The following is a 20,119-nucleotide window of genomic DNA, read 5'->3' as shown; positions in this document are numbered from 1 at the left end:
AAACCTGAATTATCTTCAGCAGCATGCTCTGTGGATGCGAGGCCTGGGTACTCCTGAGAGAATCTGAAAGGAGGATATTGGCATTTGAGAGGAAGTGCTATAGAAAGATCTTGAGAATAAGCTGGATACAGAAAGTGAACAATGAGGAAATCTACAGACGAATACAACCAAAAGAAAACCTGATCCAGAAAATAATCAAAAGGAAACTATGTCTATTTGGTCATATATGTAGGATGAATGATAAGAGAAAATTAAAAACGTTGCTGTTTGGAATGATTGAAGGAAAGAACAAAAGAGGAAGACCAAACGGAGAATGGGGCAATGACATCATCAAATGGTGTGGAAACTCTATACACAAATTGAGTCATCTTGCACAAAACAGAATGCAATGGAAGAATCATATCAAGTTGGCAGCAGACACCTACAGGCATTGGACCCATGGTTGTTGATGATGATGTTTTAGTATGTTGCTTACACATCACAACACGGTGAGAAATGAATTGAAAATGATTGCATATACAGTGGTATATTGCCACACAACAAGTTGATATGTAAATATGGGTGACCAGCATTCTGAAGAGGAAAGTCATTAGTACTATATTTCAGGAATCTGATTTAGCATCCTTATTATTCACATTGTATGTGAATGATATTTGGAGAGGTTTAAATTGAGGATTGCTATGATGGATAGAAAAGATGCATCTTTACAGAAGGATTGAAATTGACTGTGCAGGCACATGACTGATCAGGCTGACAGTTTATTGTTGCAAAATTTAAGTCCTCAAGATCAAAAGGTAAGGGTGGAATACACTGTATTCCACCCTTACCTTTTGAGAAAATATATTTGAAGTGGAGGAAATAAGGTAGAGATAAAGACCTGAAATTTAAGGACTGCATTGCTAGAATAGCAATGACAAGAACAGGTTATATCAATGACAAAAAGGACTTGAACATGTGGAAGTAAAGAGGTTATGGTTCCACTGCACACAGTAACCCATACATGGTCTGATAAATGCCATGTTTGGGTTACTGTGTGCAGATTTGGTCACCTGGATTTCAAATAGATGACATTCTGGAAATGGTGCAAAGAAGAGTATGTCAGTTTCCTGGAATGTTGAGTATATTGGGCATGACATTCGGTTTGCTTGGCTGATTAGTTAGTGTATCTGCTCTACAACCAACAAGCTGTAAGTTAGAATTGCATTGTAGGCATGTATGTTCGCAATTGTTTATAGGTGGGAATGAATTTCATTGCTTGTTATGAGACTACTGCTCTGTTTAATGGAGGCCTGAAATGGCTTGAAAAGTCCCATGTTTGGTCTGTAGAGGAGGATTTCCATACTATAAAAAATAAGTAAAAATATAATTTTATATATATATATATATATAATTCTTATATTAATACTTATTATTTTATAATTATATTAATAATTAATACTTACTCTCCATGGTACTGATGTTCAGTGAATTTATGAAACCTTTTGTTGGGGAGAAGCCATGTTTACAAAAAAACTGGATATATGTTGGTGGATAGGAGAATGGATGATATGATTGAAACATGATTGAAACATTGATATGATTGTAGGGTTTTTTTATTAGATTAATGTCCAAGAGATGGATAGAAAAAACTATCCCTGCCATTTGTGTAAGAAAGATGTGAACAGGAAATAACAAATTTTAAATGACATGCAGTAGCCTGCTAAAATTACATCACACTCCACAATCTGATTATGTTATATCTGAAGATTAGGAATGAATTGGCAAGATTCTTCACTCTAAATCTAGGTAGTCCTTTGTCCAGCACGTTATTGTAATGGACAAAAGATTTGCTTTGGACAACTTTACTTTTTTTTTTTTAATGACACATTATTATTATTATTACATAACACCTCCAGGGAGTCCAAAGACTCATCGAGGGAGGCACCTACTCTACAGCTCTCCATTCTCTACCACTCCACTAATCGTAGCTACCTTCATCATCTACACCAGCACCATCTACCACCACTTTTCACAGACAATCACAAACATCCATGCCCATGCGGGATTCAGACCCCTGGCCTTTTGGCTGGAGAGCAGATACACTAACCACTCAGCCACCCAGGCCAGGCAGACATATTCACGAGTGGGTTACTCATTTTGTTACTGGTTCAATCATAATATTAAACCAGTTTGGAAGAATGTTTTTGAAGGAAATTGGTAATGTCACAGTAATTCTGGTAACCTTCAAGAGGTTTACCAGATACTACTCTAATAGCACAGCATTAAATAGTATTGCTCCAAACATGTTTTGTTTTTGTTTTTAATAAAAGACATATACATCTATTGTGCTTTTCGTAGCTAGTGCATCCACATTCCAAGTCTAGATGTAATATCCAGTAAAATATTTCTGTAAAATTATAATAAATTAAAATAAATTATATTCTGTAAAATGAATGCATCTTCTGTAATGAGCATTGTGGTGACTCCATAAAGACCTGATATAATAAATGTTAGGAATCTATCCATCCATCCTTCTGTCCAAAACTTGGAGCATTGCACAAAAAGAAGCACTTAGTCTACAAACCATCCAACATGGAATGGGAAAAAAAAATCTTAGGGATAAATAAAAAAAAGACCACATCACAAATACAACTATCAGAAAATTAACCAGAATGAAGGAAGTAGTGAAAACCATATATGACATCAAGGCACAGTGGACAGGTCATATTGTCAAGACTCATTGACAACGAGTGGACCTACTGTATCACAAACTGGTATCCAAGATGAACCAAGAGAAAACCTGGTGGACCTCCAACTAGATGAGTAAACCCTTTAATCAGAGTGATAGGAAACAAATGGAGAAGTGGATTACCAAGATTACCATTCCTGGAAACTTTGCAACCTGCATTCATGGAGACACTCAGAATGAAACAATAGGTCCATCAAAGTAATAATAAATGCATCAGTTATTAAAAACCATTCATTGAACTTCAACCAAAATGCAAAAGTTGTTTTTTAAGAATTTTTTGAAATGTAATTTGTTTTGGTAATATAAATCTTTTTTTTTTCCATCTCCTCATTTAGGTCACTAAGTTACTAGGTCCAGAATCCTATTTAATTTTACCAGAATTGGTTTTTCTTTTAAAGGATGATTCACTAGAGGTAAGAATATTAATTTGAATGGTTTTAAAATTACTCTTTTAAATTAATAATGGCCATTTGCATATTAATATCTGGCATGGTTATACTTTTGTGTGTCTCTGTTCTTCCCACATGGGTGGGAATTGGCAATTTATTGATATAGTGTTTCCCTTAGAAGTTCTGTTATGAACAGAAGTGGAGAGGTTACAGGGATTCCTATGAAGAGATGTTTCTCAGAAAACTTTTGTTGTGACCATTAAAGATTAACATTTCAGAATAAAGATATATATTGGAACATTGAGTTAAATGCAGATGTCTAAGCACTTAGTGTTGCTTAATCGTTCCATTTCTCTCTCCCTCCCTCTCTCTCTCTCTCTCTCTCTCTCACTCACTCCACATATACACATAATCTGCATATGTATAATGGCTGTTTAGCTAAATATATTTTAATGCTATTTTTGAAGTAAAATTTACAAGCGATTTCATTTTAGGTTTAACTTTACAGATTAATAGTTTAAACCACAGTTAGGACAAATCACTTTTCTGTTGAGCCTCAGATCATACTACTACTACTACTTTAACCCTTTAGAAGCATGTTATTAAATATTTAAGTAATTAAATAATTAAGCTCCATAGTGCAGTTGGAAAAACAATGCGACAGTGTGCCCTTCAGTTAGAAAAGTTCTGAGTTCAATTCTTCTCATGATGAGAGGAATCTATTGTTAGAGACTTAGTGGAGTGAAGCAGCACTAACAGAGGATTAAAAATAATATTTAATTCTTCCAATATTACATTTGTCACTGAGACATTATCAGAGAGTACAATATGAAACGTTTACACACACAAAATGTATGTGTGTGTGTGTGTGTGTTTTACAAGTCTCATATTGTACTCCTGACAATGTCTCAGTGACCGAGATGCAATATTGGAAGAATTAAATATTATTTTTAATCCTTTCTTCAGTGCTGTTGCACTCCATTAGGCCTCTAATATGAGTTTCTCCCAGCAGTTAAGCCTTAAGTGCTGGAACAAATAACAGACAAATCGACCTTGAGAAAACACGCAATTTACAGACAAAAAAATACTGGTGGTGGTGGTGGTGGTGGTGGTGGGCAGTAGATGGCATTGGTCTAGATGATGATGATAGTCAGTGCCGGCTCTAGGAGTTTTGGCACCCCAATGCAAATTTAAGTTGAGTGCCCCTTAATTTTTTTTTAAATGTAGTTAAAATTTAAAGGTTAAAAACTCAAAACATATTTTTATATAAAATTGTGTATTTTGAAAAATACATGTATTAACAACACAGCAGAAATGCACATAGACTAGAATTACAGATACATAAGTTGCCGATTACTGGCTATGAGCTGTTATAACTAGAGATGTACAAACTAGAAAATCTGCACAATGATAATTTAATTTTTAATGGATAAAAGAAATGTATGAATTTAAAAGTTTACTTTTCTTGATTTTATGGAAGCAAATTCATCCATAATTTAACTTCTTTCTAGTTTCCCACAAATATCACCCTCTGTTGCAATCACTGACAGTCCAACAAGTCTTTCTTGTGAAATACTAGATCTTAGATATGTTTTAATTTTTTTTGGTCTTGGAAATGATCGTTCGCCACTTGCTACTGAAACCGGAAGTGTCAAAAATATTCAAAGAGAAATTGTTAAATTAATAAAGACACTTTCTAAATCATTTGCGTATATATATATATATATATATATATATATTTTCTTCAGTGGGTCTAAACTGTCACTATCCTGTATGATGTACTTTAGAATTTGTATTTCATTATACAATTCGGTGGCAAAAATATCCTTTTCTTCACCATCAGCCAGCGCAACTTGTAAATCATCACAGTGTTTTTTTAAAGTGTCCTCATCCATATTAGAAATTTCCTTGAAACTGTATAAAAACTGAAATATGTTAAAGTGACATGTCAAGAGATCAAACCTTTCAGCCAAAGAATTAATAATAGTGACCACAATTGGAAGAAAAAACTTTCAAGTTATATTGCGAATCAACTGGCACTTCATTTGTACATTCATAACAGAACAATCATTTCTTACGTCTGCATAATAAACTGCTTTTGTACCCAGGAGAAATTTATAAATCTAATGCTAACTCTTGCCGATTCAAGTATAACATTAAAATTTTCATCCAATCTAAATTCTTCAGTAATGTCGATTACGTTATTTAATGCATGTATATATTCACTTAAATTTGTGTGAATATATACATGCATTCATAAATACTGCAAAATACAAATATAAAATTTGGATTTTGGAGCATTTTACTCACTATATTGATCCTGCACAAAATTCATACCAGATTATGAACGATTATTAAAGATTATGAAATTAAAAATTCATAATCTTTAATTTTCAAAGATAATGTTTTTGCTTCATATTTTGAACGATTGCCAATTTGAATATTATCATAACGTGGTACCTTCAGACTTTTTGAGAAATTTAGTTAGCTGCTCTTTCTGTTTCTCTTTTTCATGTTCTTTTGCTACTTTTTTTTTATTTGCAATTCTGGATAATTTTTTTCATCTCCATTATCCCCAAATTTATTCTGAAGTAAAAAATCTATTGAACAAAAAATTTGGTAAGACATAAAAAATAAATGTAAATAAAAAATGAAAATAAATACCTAAAGAAATGCATACATTTTTCACTTAGTTGTAAAGGTTTAGGTTAAATTTTGAATCTACTTACCTCGGTGTGAATTAATTACACATTTAATGTGTGTTTAGCAATCACACATTGAATGTGTGATCGATGATTCATAAACAGCCCATGAGGTCTGTTCCACAAAAAATGTCCAAATTTCACTTCGTGCTCACGTCCTAACTGACGAATGCACGCTGCATGTATAAAAAAGAAAGTCGGTAGTGTAGGGGTGCCCCCTGTAACACAACGTCCTGGACGAGTGCATGGCTCATTCAGGCAAAAACTGCAAGTTGTTTTTTGCTACTACACGTAGCAAAAAACAACTTGCAGTTTTTGCTAAATGTATTAAAAGTCACAGTATTTATTACAATATATTTAGTGCATATTCACATTTAATAAACACTAATATTAAAATGTGTTATTTTATTTTTTCTACTCACTTCAGCGCCCCTTGAAGAAGGCGCCCCAATGCGACGCATTGTCTGCTTACCGTGTTAAGCTGGCCCTGATGGTAGTTGCAGTTTGCTGTAGTTGATGGATTAAGTGGAGATGGAGAGCTGTAGAGTAGGTGCTCTCCCTCGATGAATCTTTGGACTCCGTGGAAGTGTCACATAAATTAATTAAATTAAAAAATTAACACAGAGAGGAATCTTTATATGAACTTTTTCAATTGAATGTGAGTTAGTGGATTTCATAGGGCATTTTTCTTCTGGAAACTTGGTTTTTCCTTCTACATATAGGCAAATTGGCCAGGAATACTTTTGATTAACAGACAGAAATGCTATTAGTGTGCTGTAGATGGAGTGTCATGGTGGACTATTCAGTGCTCTAGTGGATGGTAGATAGTCTAATGTGGATGACACGTTAAGTAATCTGGATGATGGACTATGTGGTACAGAATGCCCTCATGCAGTGATACAGAATGCTCTCTTGAACTCCATGGAGGTGTCACGTAATGACAACAACCATTTTTTTTTTCTAATTTATTATTATCCACCACAACATAGTTTCCCAGATTTATCTTTGCTTTGCAGATAAAAAAAAAAATCTACTTTTTCAGGAGGGAAATAACTCTACCACTTCCGTATGAGACTAACTCGGCTGTGATGTCAAGAGAATGTTAATTAATATTGGTAATAATGAGATTCAAACCTATGAAGGGGCTTGCTCATGGCACATTCAATAAAATTTTAGACCTTCCTAAATAGTTGATGCATAACTTAAATTAAAAAATAAAATAATGAAGATAATCAGTAATAGTAATTGTTTTTGTATAAAATAATCAGCCATATTTCTTTTCTGCTATTTCAGGTGTTAAAAGGATTAACACTTCATCTTCCAGAATCATTAGAAGCTGTTACAGATCATTGGAATACATTTCCAGATGCTAATGTAAGCTGCCTAATATGTATTGGCAAAACAATAATTAATTATTCAAATTCTCAAAAAAAAAAAAAAAAAAAAGGGAAAAAAAAATTTTTCCTGTAAATTTTTAATCTATTTTCTAAACTCATGAAATTGGTTAACAAAAGTTTCAGGATGAAATAAATCATTCATAGTAGAAATGAATGAATTATAATATTAGGTTTATTCTCTTAATTTTATATGATTTCTTTCTAAACTTTCCATATTAGAATAATAAAAAATTATTTTCTCCATAATCATAATCCTTATTAAGAAATGCATAAACATTATACTTAAAATAGAATATAAGAAAAAAAAAAGTAAGTTTGTTTGAATAAAAAAAAACAAAATAATAATAATTCACTCCCTTGCTTTTACTATATGGATGAATAGAATATGTTCCAAAGAAACATGGCCAAATCCATTCCATTAAGGGGGGAGAGAGAAAAAGAAAGAAAGAAGCATCATCTTAATTTAAGAATCTAACAGCTTAGTAACATACATCTTAGATTACTGTTATAGTTATATAACATTTTGATTTCCTATAGGTAACAAGTCCGTGCGGTTAGCCTAGTGGCTATGCACTTCACAACCATATGCCTGGGGAAGGAGTGTTCTAGGTTCGATTAAGAATCTTCCTCAGCCATAGGCCAAGTTAGCTGGTCTTGGCATGGGCAGCAGGGTTCCCCCCCCCCAGTTTATCTGGAGTTTTTTATCCTGCAAGCAGGCAAACTGGCCCCCATGAACACATAGGCTACAGTCATAGGATACCTCCAGGAATTAGGAGTAACCAATCTATTCCATAGGATTTCCGTTCTGAATGCCTACACGGTAAAAAGTGTAGGTCTACTCTTGAGCATAAATTAAGATAGGATAGGCAACAAGGTCAAAGCTGTATAACTGAGAGGAGACCTCCACATAGCCTTTAAAGGAATGCGGAGAACCGACCAGGGCTTCTGACCTAATGTCCAATCCTCACCTTCTCGTGGTGCACCCTGTTGAGTATCTACTTGGATACTGAACGGACGAGGATGGGCTGGCAATTTGGGATTTAGCCGACCAAATTGTATTCTTATTGGTTAAACCAAAATATAGAATGATGGTACAACATGACAAAATTTCATGCCGGCTGGGGCGTCGCCCGGTTAAACAAGGCCCCCGTTGTTTTCGCCAGGGCGAACAGCGAAAAGTCAGCTACTGGAACAGATCTGAAAATAAACCCCCAACTCAACATCACCAGAGTTAAAGATCGGTACTATCAACGTAAGAAGCCTGAATGGCAAAGAAATGGAGCTAGCTGAGGAATTAGATAAGTACCAGATCGACATAATAGGGGTGACTGAAACAAAAAAGACCAAAACTGGTGAGATCTTTCTGAGCAATAAATACAAAATGTTATATTCAGGCAATGACAATCAAGGAAAAGAAGGAGTAGCCATAGTATTCAACACAAAATACGAGGCTAATCTTCTTGAATGGCAGTCAGTCTCAAGTAGAGTAATGTGGGCAAATATGAGAATGGGGAACTGGACAATGAGACTTATTTGTGCCTATGGTCCCACCGAAGGTTCTACTAAGGTAGAAGTTGAGGAATTTTTTGAGGCTTTAGAAAAAGCAACTGACACAATGAAAAATGAAAAGTTGGTCCTTGTTGGGGATCTAAATAGCAGAGTAGGAAATGATTGTGAGGCATACAAAAATATTTTGGGAAAATTTGGAGAAAAGAGCAAAGCTAATAATAATGGCAAATATCTGTTGGATTTCTGCTCAGGACATGGACTGGTTATTACTAACACCATGTTCCAACATAAAAATTTGCACAAATTCACATGGAGAGAAGAGGCTAGGAATAAGAAAAGTCTCATTGACTATGTTATTGTTGATAGTGATGTTTTCTCCCTGGTGCAGGACACCAGAGTGTACAGAGGATTTGAAATTGGAAGTGATCACTATTTAGTCTTGAGCAGGATAAAATTGAATTTCATATTGAAAAGAATAACATGTAAGAAAGTTTTAAAGCGAATAAAAGTTGAGCAGTTCTCAGATGTGAACTGTAGGCTAAAATACACAAAGATTATTGAAGAAAAAATGAAAGAGTTTGAGAAAAGGAATCAAACCTTGGAGATTCGGTGGCAAACTCTGAAGAAAACATTGATTGATTCTGCCAGAGAGGCATGTGGTGAGGTTATCTGTAAGGATAAAAAAATCAGAACTCCCTGGTGGACACAGGAAGTTAAAGAGGCAGTGAAGGAAAAGAAGAAAGCATACCAAAAGTTCCTGTCAAATAAGTCAGCTTGTGCTCTTAGAGAATATAGAGACAAATGCAAAAATGCTAAACACTGTGTAAAACTAGCTAAACAAAAGTCATGGGAGGACTTTGGCAAGAACATAGAAAATAAATATCAAGAAGGTGGCAAAATATTCTGGAGGTTGTTGAAGAAGCTTAAGAATGGAGGAAAGAGTGCTGTAAAAGGAATTAGAGATGATAAAGGTAACATGAAAACGGGAGAAAAAGATATCCTTGAAGTATGGAGTAATTACTTTGAAAAACTGCTAAATGAAACAAGCAGTGATGACAGCACAGTGGTAAAAAAACACTGACCAGGCATGCAGTCAGGAATACATATCCATACTAGAAGTAGAAAAAGCCATCAAAGGTTTGAAATGTGGAAAGGCAGCAGGAGTAGATGATATTCGACCAGAAATGCTGAAGTATGGTGGTATAAGAGTCTTACAGTGGCTGCACTGCATAGTTCAGAAAGCCTGGACAGAGGGACGAATTCCCGATGATTGGAGTAGAGCTCTCATAGTACCTATATATAAAAAGGGAAATAAAACTGCATGTGAGAATTACAGAGGTATTTCCCTACTGAGTGTTCCTGGCAAGATATATGCAACTATACTTGAGAAACGGTTGAGAAGAATTGTGGAAGAAAAGCTTGGTGAAGAACAAGCTGGATTCAGGCCAAATAGAGGCTGTCAGGATCAGATCTTCACTTTACGACAAATTTTGTCGATCTGGAAAAGGCATATGACAAGGTGCCAAGAGAGAAGCTATTCAATACGCTTCAGTTATATGGTGTCAATGGGGCATTATATCAAGCAATACTTAGTCTTTATTTGAGTTGTAAGTCAGCAGTTAGAATTGAAGGAAGTACAGGAAGATGGTTTAATGTTAAATCTGGTGTCAGACAAGGATGTACATTATCCCCTCTGTTATTCATTATCTATATGGATCACATTATGAAGGAAAGTGGTATTAAACATGATATCAAAATTGGAGATGTTAATGTCAGCTCTTTGCTTTATGCGGATGATGTTATACTTCTAAATAAATCTGCTACAAGTCTGCAAGATTCTCTGACTAAATTGAATAGCTGTTTTAATAGATATGGTATGAAGGTCAGCAATAAAAAGACAAAGACAATGAAAATAGGCAGAATCATTGAAAATGTCAACTGTGTTGTGAATGGAGAACCTGTGGAACAAGTAAAACATTTCAGCTATTTAGGCACGATTTTTACTGAAGATGGTAAATTAAATATAGAAATAGACAACAGAATCAGCAAAGCTGGTATGGTGGGAAGTCAATTGAATAAATTCATATGGAATAAGAGAGAAATCAGTCGGAACACTAAATTAGCTGTGTACAAGACAGTGTTCAAACCAGTTTTATCTTATGGATCTGAGAGCTGGGTCAGAAGTAAAACACTTGACCAAAGACTAGAGACCACAGATATGAGAGTCCTGAGAAAGATTATAGGCATGAACAGATGGCATCAATGGCAATATCATATTAAAAATGAGGACATTAGGAAAGAACTTGACATTGTCAGCATCCAGGAATGCATTAGCAGAGCTAATCTTAGGTGGTATGGTCACTTAAACAGAATGGGCGAGGAAAGATTAGCAAAACAAGTGTTCTCTGCCAGGTTGGCAGCAAAACGACCCAGAGGAAGACCAAGATATAGGTGGATTGATACGGTACAAAATGCTTTAGACGATAGAAATATAAGATCTGATAATGTTGGAGTCTTGACAAGTAACAGACTGATTTGGAGGAAAATTGTAGATAGGAAATTAATAATGATGTAATTTTTTTCATGTAGTACTATCATATCCTGTACACCCCTTGAGGGTACATGGCAGGAATTTGATGATGATGATGATAGGCAACAAATTTCAAGCTAGCAAAACCAGCTTAATGAAGAAAAAATGTCTAGAGCAGTTAAAAGGAATACTTCCTCCCTCATATGTGTGGGGGAGGGGATCAAGGGCTTCCATGACAATGTTCCAAATAAGCATTCACTGATCTTTGTTGGTATGGCACTAAAAAAAAAAAAAAAGAAAAGAAAGAAATTATGATTATATCGGTTGCTTTAATATCATGTTTGTTCTAGGTGTTTATCATAACTTTCCAGATCCCCCCCCCGTACAAATGCTCGAAGTATCAAAAATAAAAATGAAATTAAATGATTGCATTGATTTAGTTCGTTCACTTAAAAATTGTTGGAATAAGTGAGACATGATTCGATGAGGATGGCATTCTGACAGGAATAGAAATGGAAGTGTATGATGTTTTTTTGTGAAGATAGAAAGGGGGAAACAGGAAAGTGGAGTACTATTGATGATAGAAAAAGAGTTATGTCCATACAAGGGGGAAATCGTGCCAGTATGGTGCGAGATAGATGCGAATAGAATGAAATACTTAGGATACAACTATAGACCTGGTAACATGGAGTGTAGTCACCATGAAATATACACTACCTACCAATAGTCCAGACATCCTGTTATTTGAAGTTATGGAACATTCCAGATTTGTTAAAACTGATGCACAGATAGTAGGAAGCAGTATATTTCATCGTAGCAGTTGAATACAGGGTGGTAAGGCAACATGATGTGAACCCAGTGATTTCGAGAGGTCTCGTCATGTGTTGTCACATTGGTGGCATGTCCATACGAGCCATTGCCACTCAACTGGAGCAGCCAAAATCAACGGTTGGCAATGTGATCAACAAATAGAGATATTCTGGCATCACTAGTGCAGGAAAACACCCAGGGCAGCTGCCAAAAATGACTGAGAGAGGGACAGGAGGGTGTTAAAATGGGTGGCATGCCAAAAACTGGCTACAATCAGCACAGACCATTTGTGATGAGTTCCAGAACACCAGTAACACCGTGGTGAGCACTAACACTGTAAAAAAAGAACAAGGAGGAACTTGGTTTCCCCAGAAGAGCAGCAGCACACAAGCCGAACATCACAACAATGAACAAGGTGGCTCATCTGGCCTGGTGCAAAGAGTGTGTGAACTGGATAATTGACCAGTGGAAAATAGTACTCTGGAGTGATGAAATACTGGACTGGAAACAGGTGAACCTCAAGGTTCACTGGTTTCTAGTCTGATGGGAGGGTGTGGAGGCAGCCTGGTGAACGATTGTTACAAAAGTGTGTTGTATCCACAGTAAAGTTTGGTGATTCAGGAATAATGGTGTGTAGGGTGCATTCGGCTGGTTTGGAGCGGGACCACTGGTTGTTGTCCGTGGTTCCATGAAGGCAGCTCAGTACCCTTGATATTCTAGATGATCAGGTACTGCTTACATGTGGAGTTTTTACGGAATGGACCCATGTTACTGTCAAGACAACAATACCGCATGCAACAAAGCTGCAGTAGTTATGGGATGGTATGAGGAGATGGGTGTTAAATGACTGCCCTGGCCTGCAGAGTCCTGACCTCAACCCCCATCAAACACCTGTGGGACAAATTGGAGTAGTGTTTGAGGTCCAGAGCAGCACGTCTCCAATCTGTCACTGTACTCAGTGCTGCTTTGATGGAGGACAAATTCTACCTGATGTCTGCCACACATTGTTGGAAAGCCTCCCTCAAAGGGTGCTGGAGGTGATCAAAGCCAAACGTGGACATACCCGATATTAGGGTGCACCTGCTGGTATCAATTGTAAATTGCTCAAGTGTCCAGACAATTATTGGTAGATAGTGTATATGCAAATTAGCCAAGCAAATAGGAAAAGAGTGAGCATTATGGGTGATTTTGAGGGACAACCACCTCAGACAGCACTGTATGATAGGGCATGCTGGGATCAGTGGTCTTGGATTTGATCTCATCACAGGATGTCATTGTAATTGAGGTGTCAAGTCTCCCTTCAGTTGGTGAGAGTGATTACTTGGGTGGTTGCCAGCCATGTGAGAACTTTTGTAAGGAAAAGGGTATAAGTGGGACTACAGGACTGGTGATTATGAGAAGCTCAGGAGACAGCTTGCAGCTGTAGCACAGAATGAGGAGTTGGGTGGAAAGGAGATCAGTACCACTTGGGTTCTATTTAAGAATTGTCTAGTAGAAGCAATGTTTAAATGTATTTCAAAAGAGTCAGAAAGTTAAATAAGTTAGGTGTAAAATGGTTGAATGAAGAGAATTAAGCATGTAATACAGAGAAAAAAGACATTATGGAGGCAACATAAGATGAGTGGTAATAATCAATTTCATGAGGAGTACAAAGAATAGGCAAGGAGGGTGACTCAGTTGGAATGGGTAGCAAAGGGGAGGAGAATTGTTCATTGTGGGATGTATGGAGAACAACTATTTGCCATAACAGTGATAACTTCAGTCTATCATTTCTGTTTAGATTTGGTTGAAGTAATGTTTAACAACTTTGTGTAAATGTTCTGAGAAAGAACTGCTTTTGTGAAGGACCTTAGGCTTATTCCGAAGGATTCGATGTTTGGTGGATATTGCATGTTCAATAAGTCTGGACTGTTCTGGCTCATATAATAGTGTGATCAACATGTTCATCATGCACAGACTTTGTTCCAGTGAAGCTCTTGTATCCAAAAAAAAAAAAATGCAGTAGTGTAATAAATTAACTTTTCTCTCTAGGGGTTACAACTTGAATCTCATTTCTAAGATAGTAAATAATCATGGCCTTTGTTCTTGTTCTCCCCAAGAGGATGCTATTAGTGCAATTTTCTCAGAAAATGGAAGATAGAAAATAAGAGCTGATTAAATCAGTGACCCAGGAAATAATAGACCAATTTTGGAAGACCATTGTTGATTGGAAATTAGTAATGAAATATTAATAATAGACTAATAATAATATCTGATACATCCTTATATGGGATGATGACAAAGGTGCCAGGATTTTACACACACACATACACACTGCAAAAGTTCCAAATGTATTTGTTGTTCAGCCTTTAAATGTCTATAACCTGAGACAGTTTTGTATTCTCAAGAAAAACATCTAGTATAGCTGAAGTTAAGGATAGTAAGATGTATCACATCCCCTGAAATGAAAATCATATATAAATGCAGAAATGAGAAGTTCCTAATGCTAAGTCTCTCATTCAATCGGATATATCATATATATATATATATATATATTTGACTAAGTGTAGATTTCATTCGTTAGATTACTTGCTGAAAATAAAAGAAATTAAATTTCTGTCTATGAGGGTTGTTCAATAAGTCCGTGCAAAAATGAAGAAAACATAGTTTTTTTTGTGACAAACATTTTTTATTTTTCAACATAGTCTCCTTTGAGTTTGAGGTCTGTACACTTAGTCCAACAATGCTCGAGTTTTTTGATCCCATCCATATAGTATGATTTGTCCAACTCTTCAAAATAGGCAGTTGTTTTGGCAATCACCTCATCATTTGATGAAAATCTCTTTCCTGTCAGCCATTTTTTCATGTTTGGAAACAGATAGTAGTCCAAGGGAGCCATATCTGGAGAGTAGGGGAAATGCGAAAAGACTTCGTGGCATAATTGAACAATTTTGCTGTCACAATTCAGAAGAGTGAGCAGGTGTGTGGTCGTTTTTCCTTTATTGCATTATTTAAACGATCCAGCAAAGACGCATAATACACTCCGATAATTGTTTTGCCCTTTTCCAAGAAGTCTATGGAGATAATGCCACAAGCATCCCAGAAGATGGTGGCTATAACCTTTCCTGCTGAAGGAACGGTTTTTCGCTTTCTTTGGTGCAGATTCCCCCACTTGCAACCCATTGTTTGACTGTTCCTTTGTCTCAGGCTGGTAGTGATGAATCCATGTTTTGTCCACTGTTATTACGAAACAATGCAAAATTCCTCTGAAACGGCTTCAAGCTGTCCTTGCAACAATTCACACGTTGATGCTTTTGATCCAGTGTGAGCAAACACAACATCCATCTTACAGATAGTTTTCTCACATGTAAATGTTCATGAAAAATATTATGTATGCTGTCATTTGAGATGCACACAGCCTTTAGCAATTTCATGCACCTTCACTTTTCTATCATCCATCACCATATCATGGATTTTTTCAATAATTTCTGGAGTAGTGACCTCAATAGGGCATCCAGAACATTCAGCATCACTTGTGCTCATATGGCCACTTCAAAAGTTACTAAACCACTTATAAACCATTCTAATTGAAGGTGCAGAATCACCATAATGTTTATCCAGCTTAGTTTTGGTTTCCTGAGCCGTTTTGCCTTTCAACAATATTTAATCACTACACAAAATTCTTTCTCATCCATTTTTCACAAATCACGGTATATTTGATCGATTCAAATGAATGCCAAACACAGAGTAATAGATCTATCTGACTGAAACTTAGTGTGTGATCCTCCACAGTTGCCAGCAACTAAAAAAGTCTCGATACATACTAGTGGTGCCATCTCTTTGACTTTGCATGGACTTATTGAACAGCTCTCGTATATAGCTGCTAGGATTGGTGAACCTTGCTGACAAATCCTTGTTGATCTAGTGGAATCAAGTTGTAATCTAGTCAGTTTGAATGACAACTCTTCAAATCTAATCCCTTCCCTTAGAATGATGTTATAAGGTAATACCTCTTATTCAAATAATGAAGCATTTTTCTTTATTATTATTAATATTGTTTTTTGAGCAAAACATAAAAACAAAACTAGTTTTGCTCAAAAAACATGTTAACCAAGACCAGTTATATTGTAACCGGTTTTGGCTGGCATGTTTTTTGAGCAATTTCATGATGACAAATTTAGATAATGACTAGTTTCTAAATTAGCAAACATGATGGATATAAAGGTGAACGAAAATTGTGATTGTGTGGGAACCCATCAATTTTGAATGAACCTCTGGAGCATTATGATAATCAGCAATATTTTTCTTGTCTCTTTGATGAAAATTATTATCTAACAGCATCATAATTATCTTCCCAAATGGGGGAATTCTATCTTGCAGTAAGATTTAATTTAATTGCACAAGTTCTGCTATCAAGTTACCAAAAAAGTTACCACAGTTTTTAAGATATAATTATGAATATGATAAATTTAGGATAAAACACTCATGAATAATGAACAAATGAGTATTATTCAGAAATGTATGTTCACAACCAATAACCTTTTTCTAACAATTGATAAATTTATAAATATAAATTTATAAAATATTTATAAATATAGTTTTATAAACTCCTGATTTTTAGAAGTGACAAAATCATTCCACTTATTTCTAACCATTTTGAAGTCATTTGCAAAAGTATTTTAACGATAATAAAAGGTGATAATCAGATGGCAAGGTATTTGGGGAACGTGGAGGTAGGATAGAATTTCCTAGCCTTAGTTCCTGAGCTTGTTTTGAGTCATTCATGTCATTTGAGACTCCATTTTCCTGAATGAACACAGTGACTTTGCAGATTGTGTTGGCTGTGTTTGGTGTTACTTATCATGACCCCCCCCCCCACTACAGTTATGCCAAGTAGATGAGGGAATGTATTTATTTAAGCATGTTTATGAGCCTAAAGTAGGCACCAATGTTGTTTACAAGCAACAAACAGTTTCCAGAACATAAACTTGGCACAGAAGATTAGTCACTTGATAGTATGAAGAACAAACAGCAGGTCACATTGTTTGGCCAGAGGGAAGGTAGTGCTCCTAATATTCTGCAAAACACGTACAGCAAAATCTTCTGTTGTTGAATTATGGACTTCAGTCCATGCATGACATAGATTCACTGAATGATAACCAATGTGATCATTTGATATTGCTATATTTAAGTCACATTTTATTGCATGTCAGCAGCTGGCTCATTATTATGACACAATAATAGCAGCTAGAAAATTGATAGTCTCTGAAGTTTGTTGTCAGCTGTAAGTTTATATGAAACTCATTTGCTAAGTTGTTCACACATTTCTCACTCATTGCAAATGACTGTGGTAAAATTTTGAGTCACTCACATTGAATCATTCTCCAAAAATCTTTCTCACTAGTGACCTGCTGTTTGTTCTTCATACTATCAAGTGACTAATCTTTTGTGCCAAGTTTATGTTCTGGAAACTGCTTGTTGCTTGTAAACAACATTGGTGTCTACTTTAGGCTCATAAACATGCTTAAATAAATGAATTTGGGGAGACATTTTTTCATCACTTTCAAAAACCATGTACAATCCTTTCTTTTAGAGTTGCATGGTGATCAGCATTCATTTTAGAAATTATGGACTTTACAACTGTTTTATAATAACTATTTTAATTTCCCAATGTTTTGACCTTCATATTAAGGTCATCATCTGCTGATTGCTGAGTTATCAGCAATACTTTTCTGAAAAATGGTTACAGCCAAAACATTATTAACAAAATTTTCTACAAGACCTCAATAAAAAACAAAGATAAACCAGACTACAATAAAACTATAACCATTCCTTAAATTAAAGGGACATCGGATAAAATAAACAGAATACTCCAGAAATACAACTCAAAGCCACCTTTAAACCTCCTGCAAAATTAAAAAAGCTTACTCAACTCATCCAAAGACCCCACTCCCTCCGCTGGCCTGCCCTGGAGTATACCGTATTTATTGCACCTGTAATCTACCATATATAGGGGAAACAGGATGCACAATTCCTATCAGACAAAAGAAACATAAACAACACATTAAATATAATAACTATGATGAAGCTGGCCTTTCTGATTATGCCCTGAACACTTTACATAGAATTGACTGGAAAAGCACCAGTTGTTTACATCACACCAAAACATGGTATGAATGCAAATTTAAGGAAGCCTGTGAGATTCTTATCAGCCACCCCCCAATCTGAACAATAATGATGGGCTAAAAATCCCAAGCATATGGAAGGCACATATTCTACCTGTGGAACTAAGAGTTAACTATAAACAGAACTGTAGATAACCCAGAATCCTAAATCTAATATAACAAATTGTCATGTTAAAAATAGGACATCACTGTTACTGTAAAAAACTGTCTATATGAAAGAATGTTTCTCTTGTGTTATCTTAAATGGAATTTAGCTTTGATGTAGTTTCTAAATAATTAATTTTTAATTTTATCTGTATTTTTTTCCCTCACTAGAGGTCATGCCAGTAGAAAAACCGGTGATCAAGTCATTGTGTGAATTACTGTGTGAAATGTAACTCAGCTTGTCCTTGTATATTTGTATATACTCCAAATGATGACCTTAATATGAAGGTCGAAACATCGGGAAATTAAAATAGTTATTTATAACATGGTTATAAAGTCCATAATTTCTAAAATGAAAACCATGTATAACCTTGCTAGCGATAGTTTGACTTTGGATCACTTGCACTTTTGAAGTACTTGACACATAAGTGCCATTTACAGAAGCTTAATTTTTGTTCAAAATATTGGTCACAGAAAATTTTAATTTTGGATATGTTTATTATATAAAAAAATAAGAACATCACTTAATTTTTAAAAAAATGCTCATAAAATTATTTCTGCACATTATTTATTCACTATCCTTCTATAATCATTAGGAATAAATTTTTTGTTATATTTCCTGCTGACTAATAATTCTTGAATGTATTTTTATCAGTGGAAGGTTGTACCTAGGGAAGGAATGTGTTTTTTAATATCTGTATAGAATATGCATGTATTCTTATTTATTTGTTTTTATTTGTTTTTTTTATCTTTATTTTTTTTTTTTGTATAGCAAGAAGATCTAAGTGAATTAATCCAGTCTTTGGTGTTGTGTGAAGAAGCAACATCATTAACAAGCAACTGGCGTCTTCATGCAGATTTTTTGACAAGATTATCTTGTCTGCCAAGATGCTTGTCAGCTGATCAAATCTATACAACCTTTGTGCCTTTGCTGTTCATTAAACTTCATACAGCAGTAAGAAAGAAAGAATTAGTATTTTCTCTTATTAAATAACATTTCCTAATTTTAGGTTTAATATTTTTACTCTTGTAATTGATTAACTAATTGCTGTATTGATTTAACATAAATTGCCCTTTTAAAGAGTCAAGAGAGTTGCAAAGAGTCAAAAATAATATATATTTTTGACTCTACATAAATTTATCAGTTCGTGAGCATTCAAAAATGCTGTTAGTTCCAGGATTTTGGAAAGTTTAAGAAAATGGTTCTGTTACCTTTTAAAGTTTAGATCATCCAAAATTAATTTATTTAAGTAATTATTATCAGAGAACTCCAGGGAGGCAATCACGGACCCATCGAGGAAGGCCATACATCATCCATATCAGTTATCATATCTTCTCTTAAATTTTTTTTTAACTCATGCAAACTCATCTTTCATGGATGTATGCTCTTTGTTCTTTATTTGATATCCTATAACACCCTTTCAGAAGTTTTATAGGCCTTTATCTTGTTGCCCTTCTTTCTCATGATTACCATTACCTGCAGTCCACATACTCTCAGTCTATTTCTACATTTCATAATCTCAATATCATCTTTGTAGCTTTTCTTGGCACCCTTGCCATAGTTCTTTATCTCATCAGAATCCAGGAGACCAAAGTATGATCATATCAAAGCCTTGTGAAGAGCCAAAATGACTTCCTTAATCTTTACATATCAATGTACATTTCAGCTTTGCAATTTCATTCTGAAAGAGCTGTATATCAGTAGCATCCTTGATTGCCCTGCCTATTTTTACATCATCAGGAAAC

General features: G+C 35.2%; 1 protein-coding gene across 1 annotated transcript in view; it reads left to right on the top strand.

Moving 5' to 3' along the window:
* Positions 1–20,119, top strand: part of LOC150097640 (serine/threonine-protein phosphatase 4 regulatory subunit 4-like) — a 296,902-nt gene that overhangs the window by 248,626 nt on the left and 28,157 nt on the right. The window contains exons 12-14 of the mRNA XM_090406964.1: positions 3,064–3,141; positions 7,113–7,193; positions 19,146–19,328. Of these exons, the coding sequence (XP_090263090.1) occupies positions 3,064–3,141; positions 7,113–7,193; positions 19,146–19,328 (342 nt within the window). The remainder of the gene's footprint in view (positions 1–3,063; positions 3,142–7,112; positions 7,194–19,145; positions 19,329–20,119) is intronic.

Source organism: Typopeltis vanoorti, chromosome 17, assembly GCF_054136105.1.
Source record: "Typopeltis vanoorti isolate ZY-2024b chromosome 17, IOZ_Tvanoo_1.0, whole genome shotgun sequence".
Classification (NCBI taxonomy): Eukaryota; Metazoa; Arthropoda; class Arachnida; order Uropygi; family Thelyphonidae; genus Typopeltis; species Typopeltis vanoorti.
The sequence above is the reverse complement of the archived record's forward strand: the minus strand, read 5'-3'. Positions and strand labels throughout refer to the sequence as shown.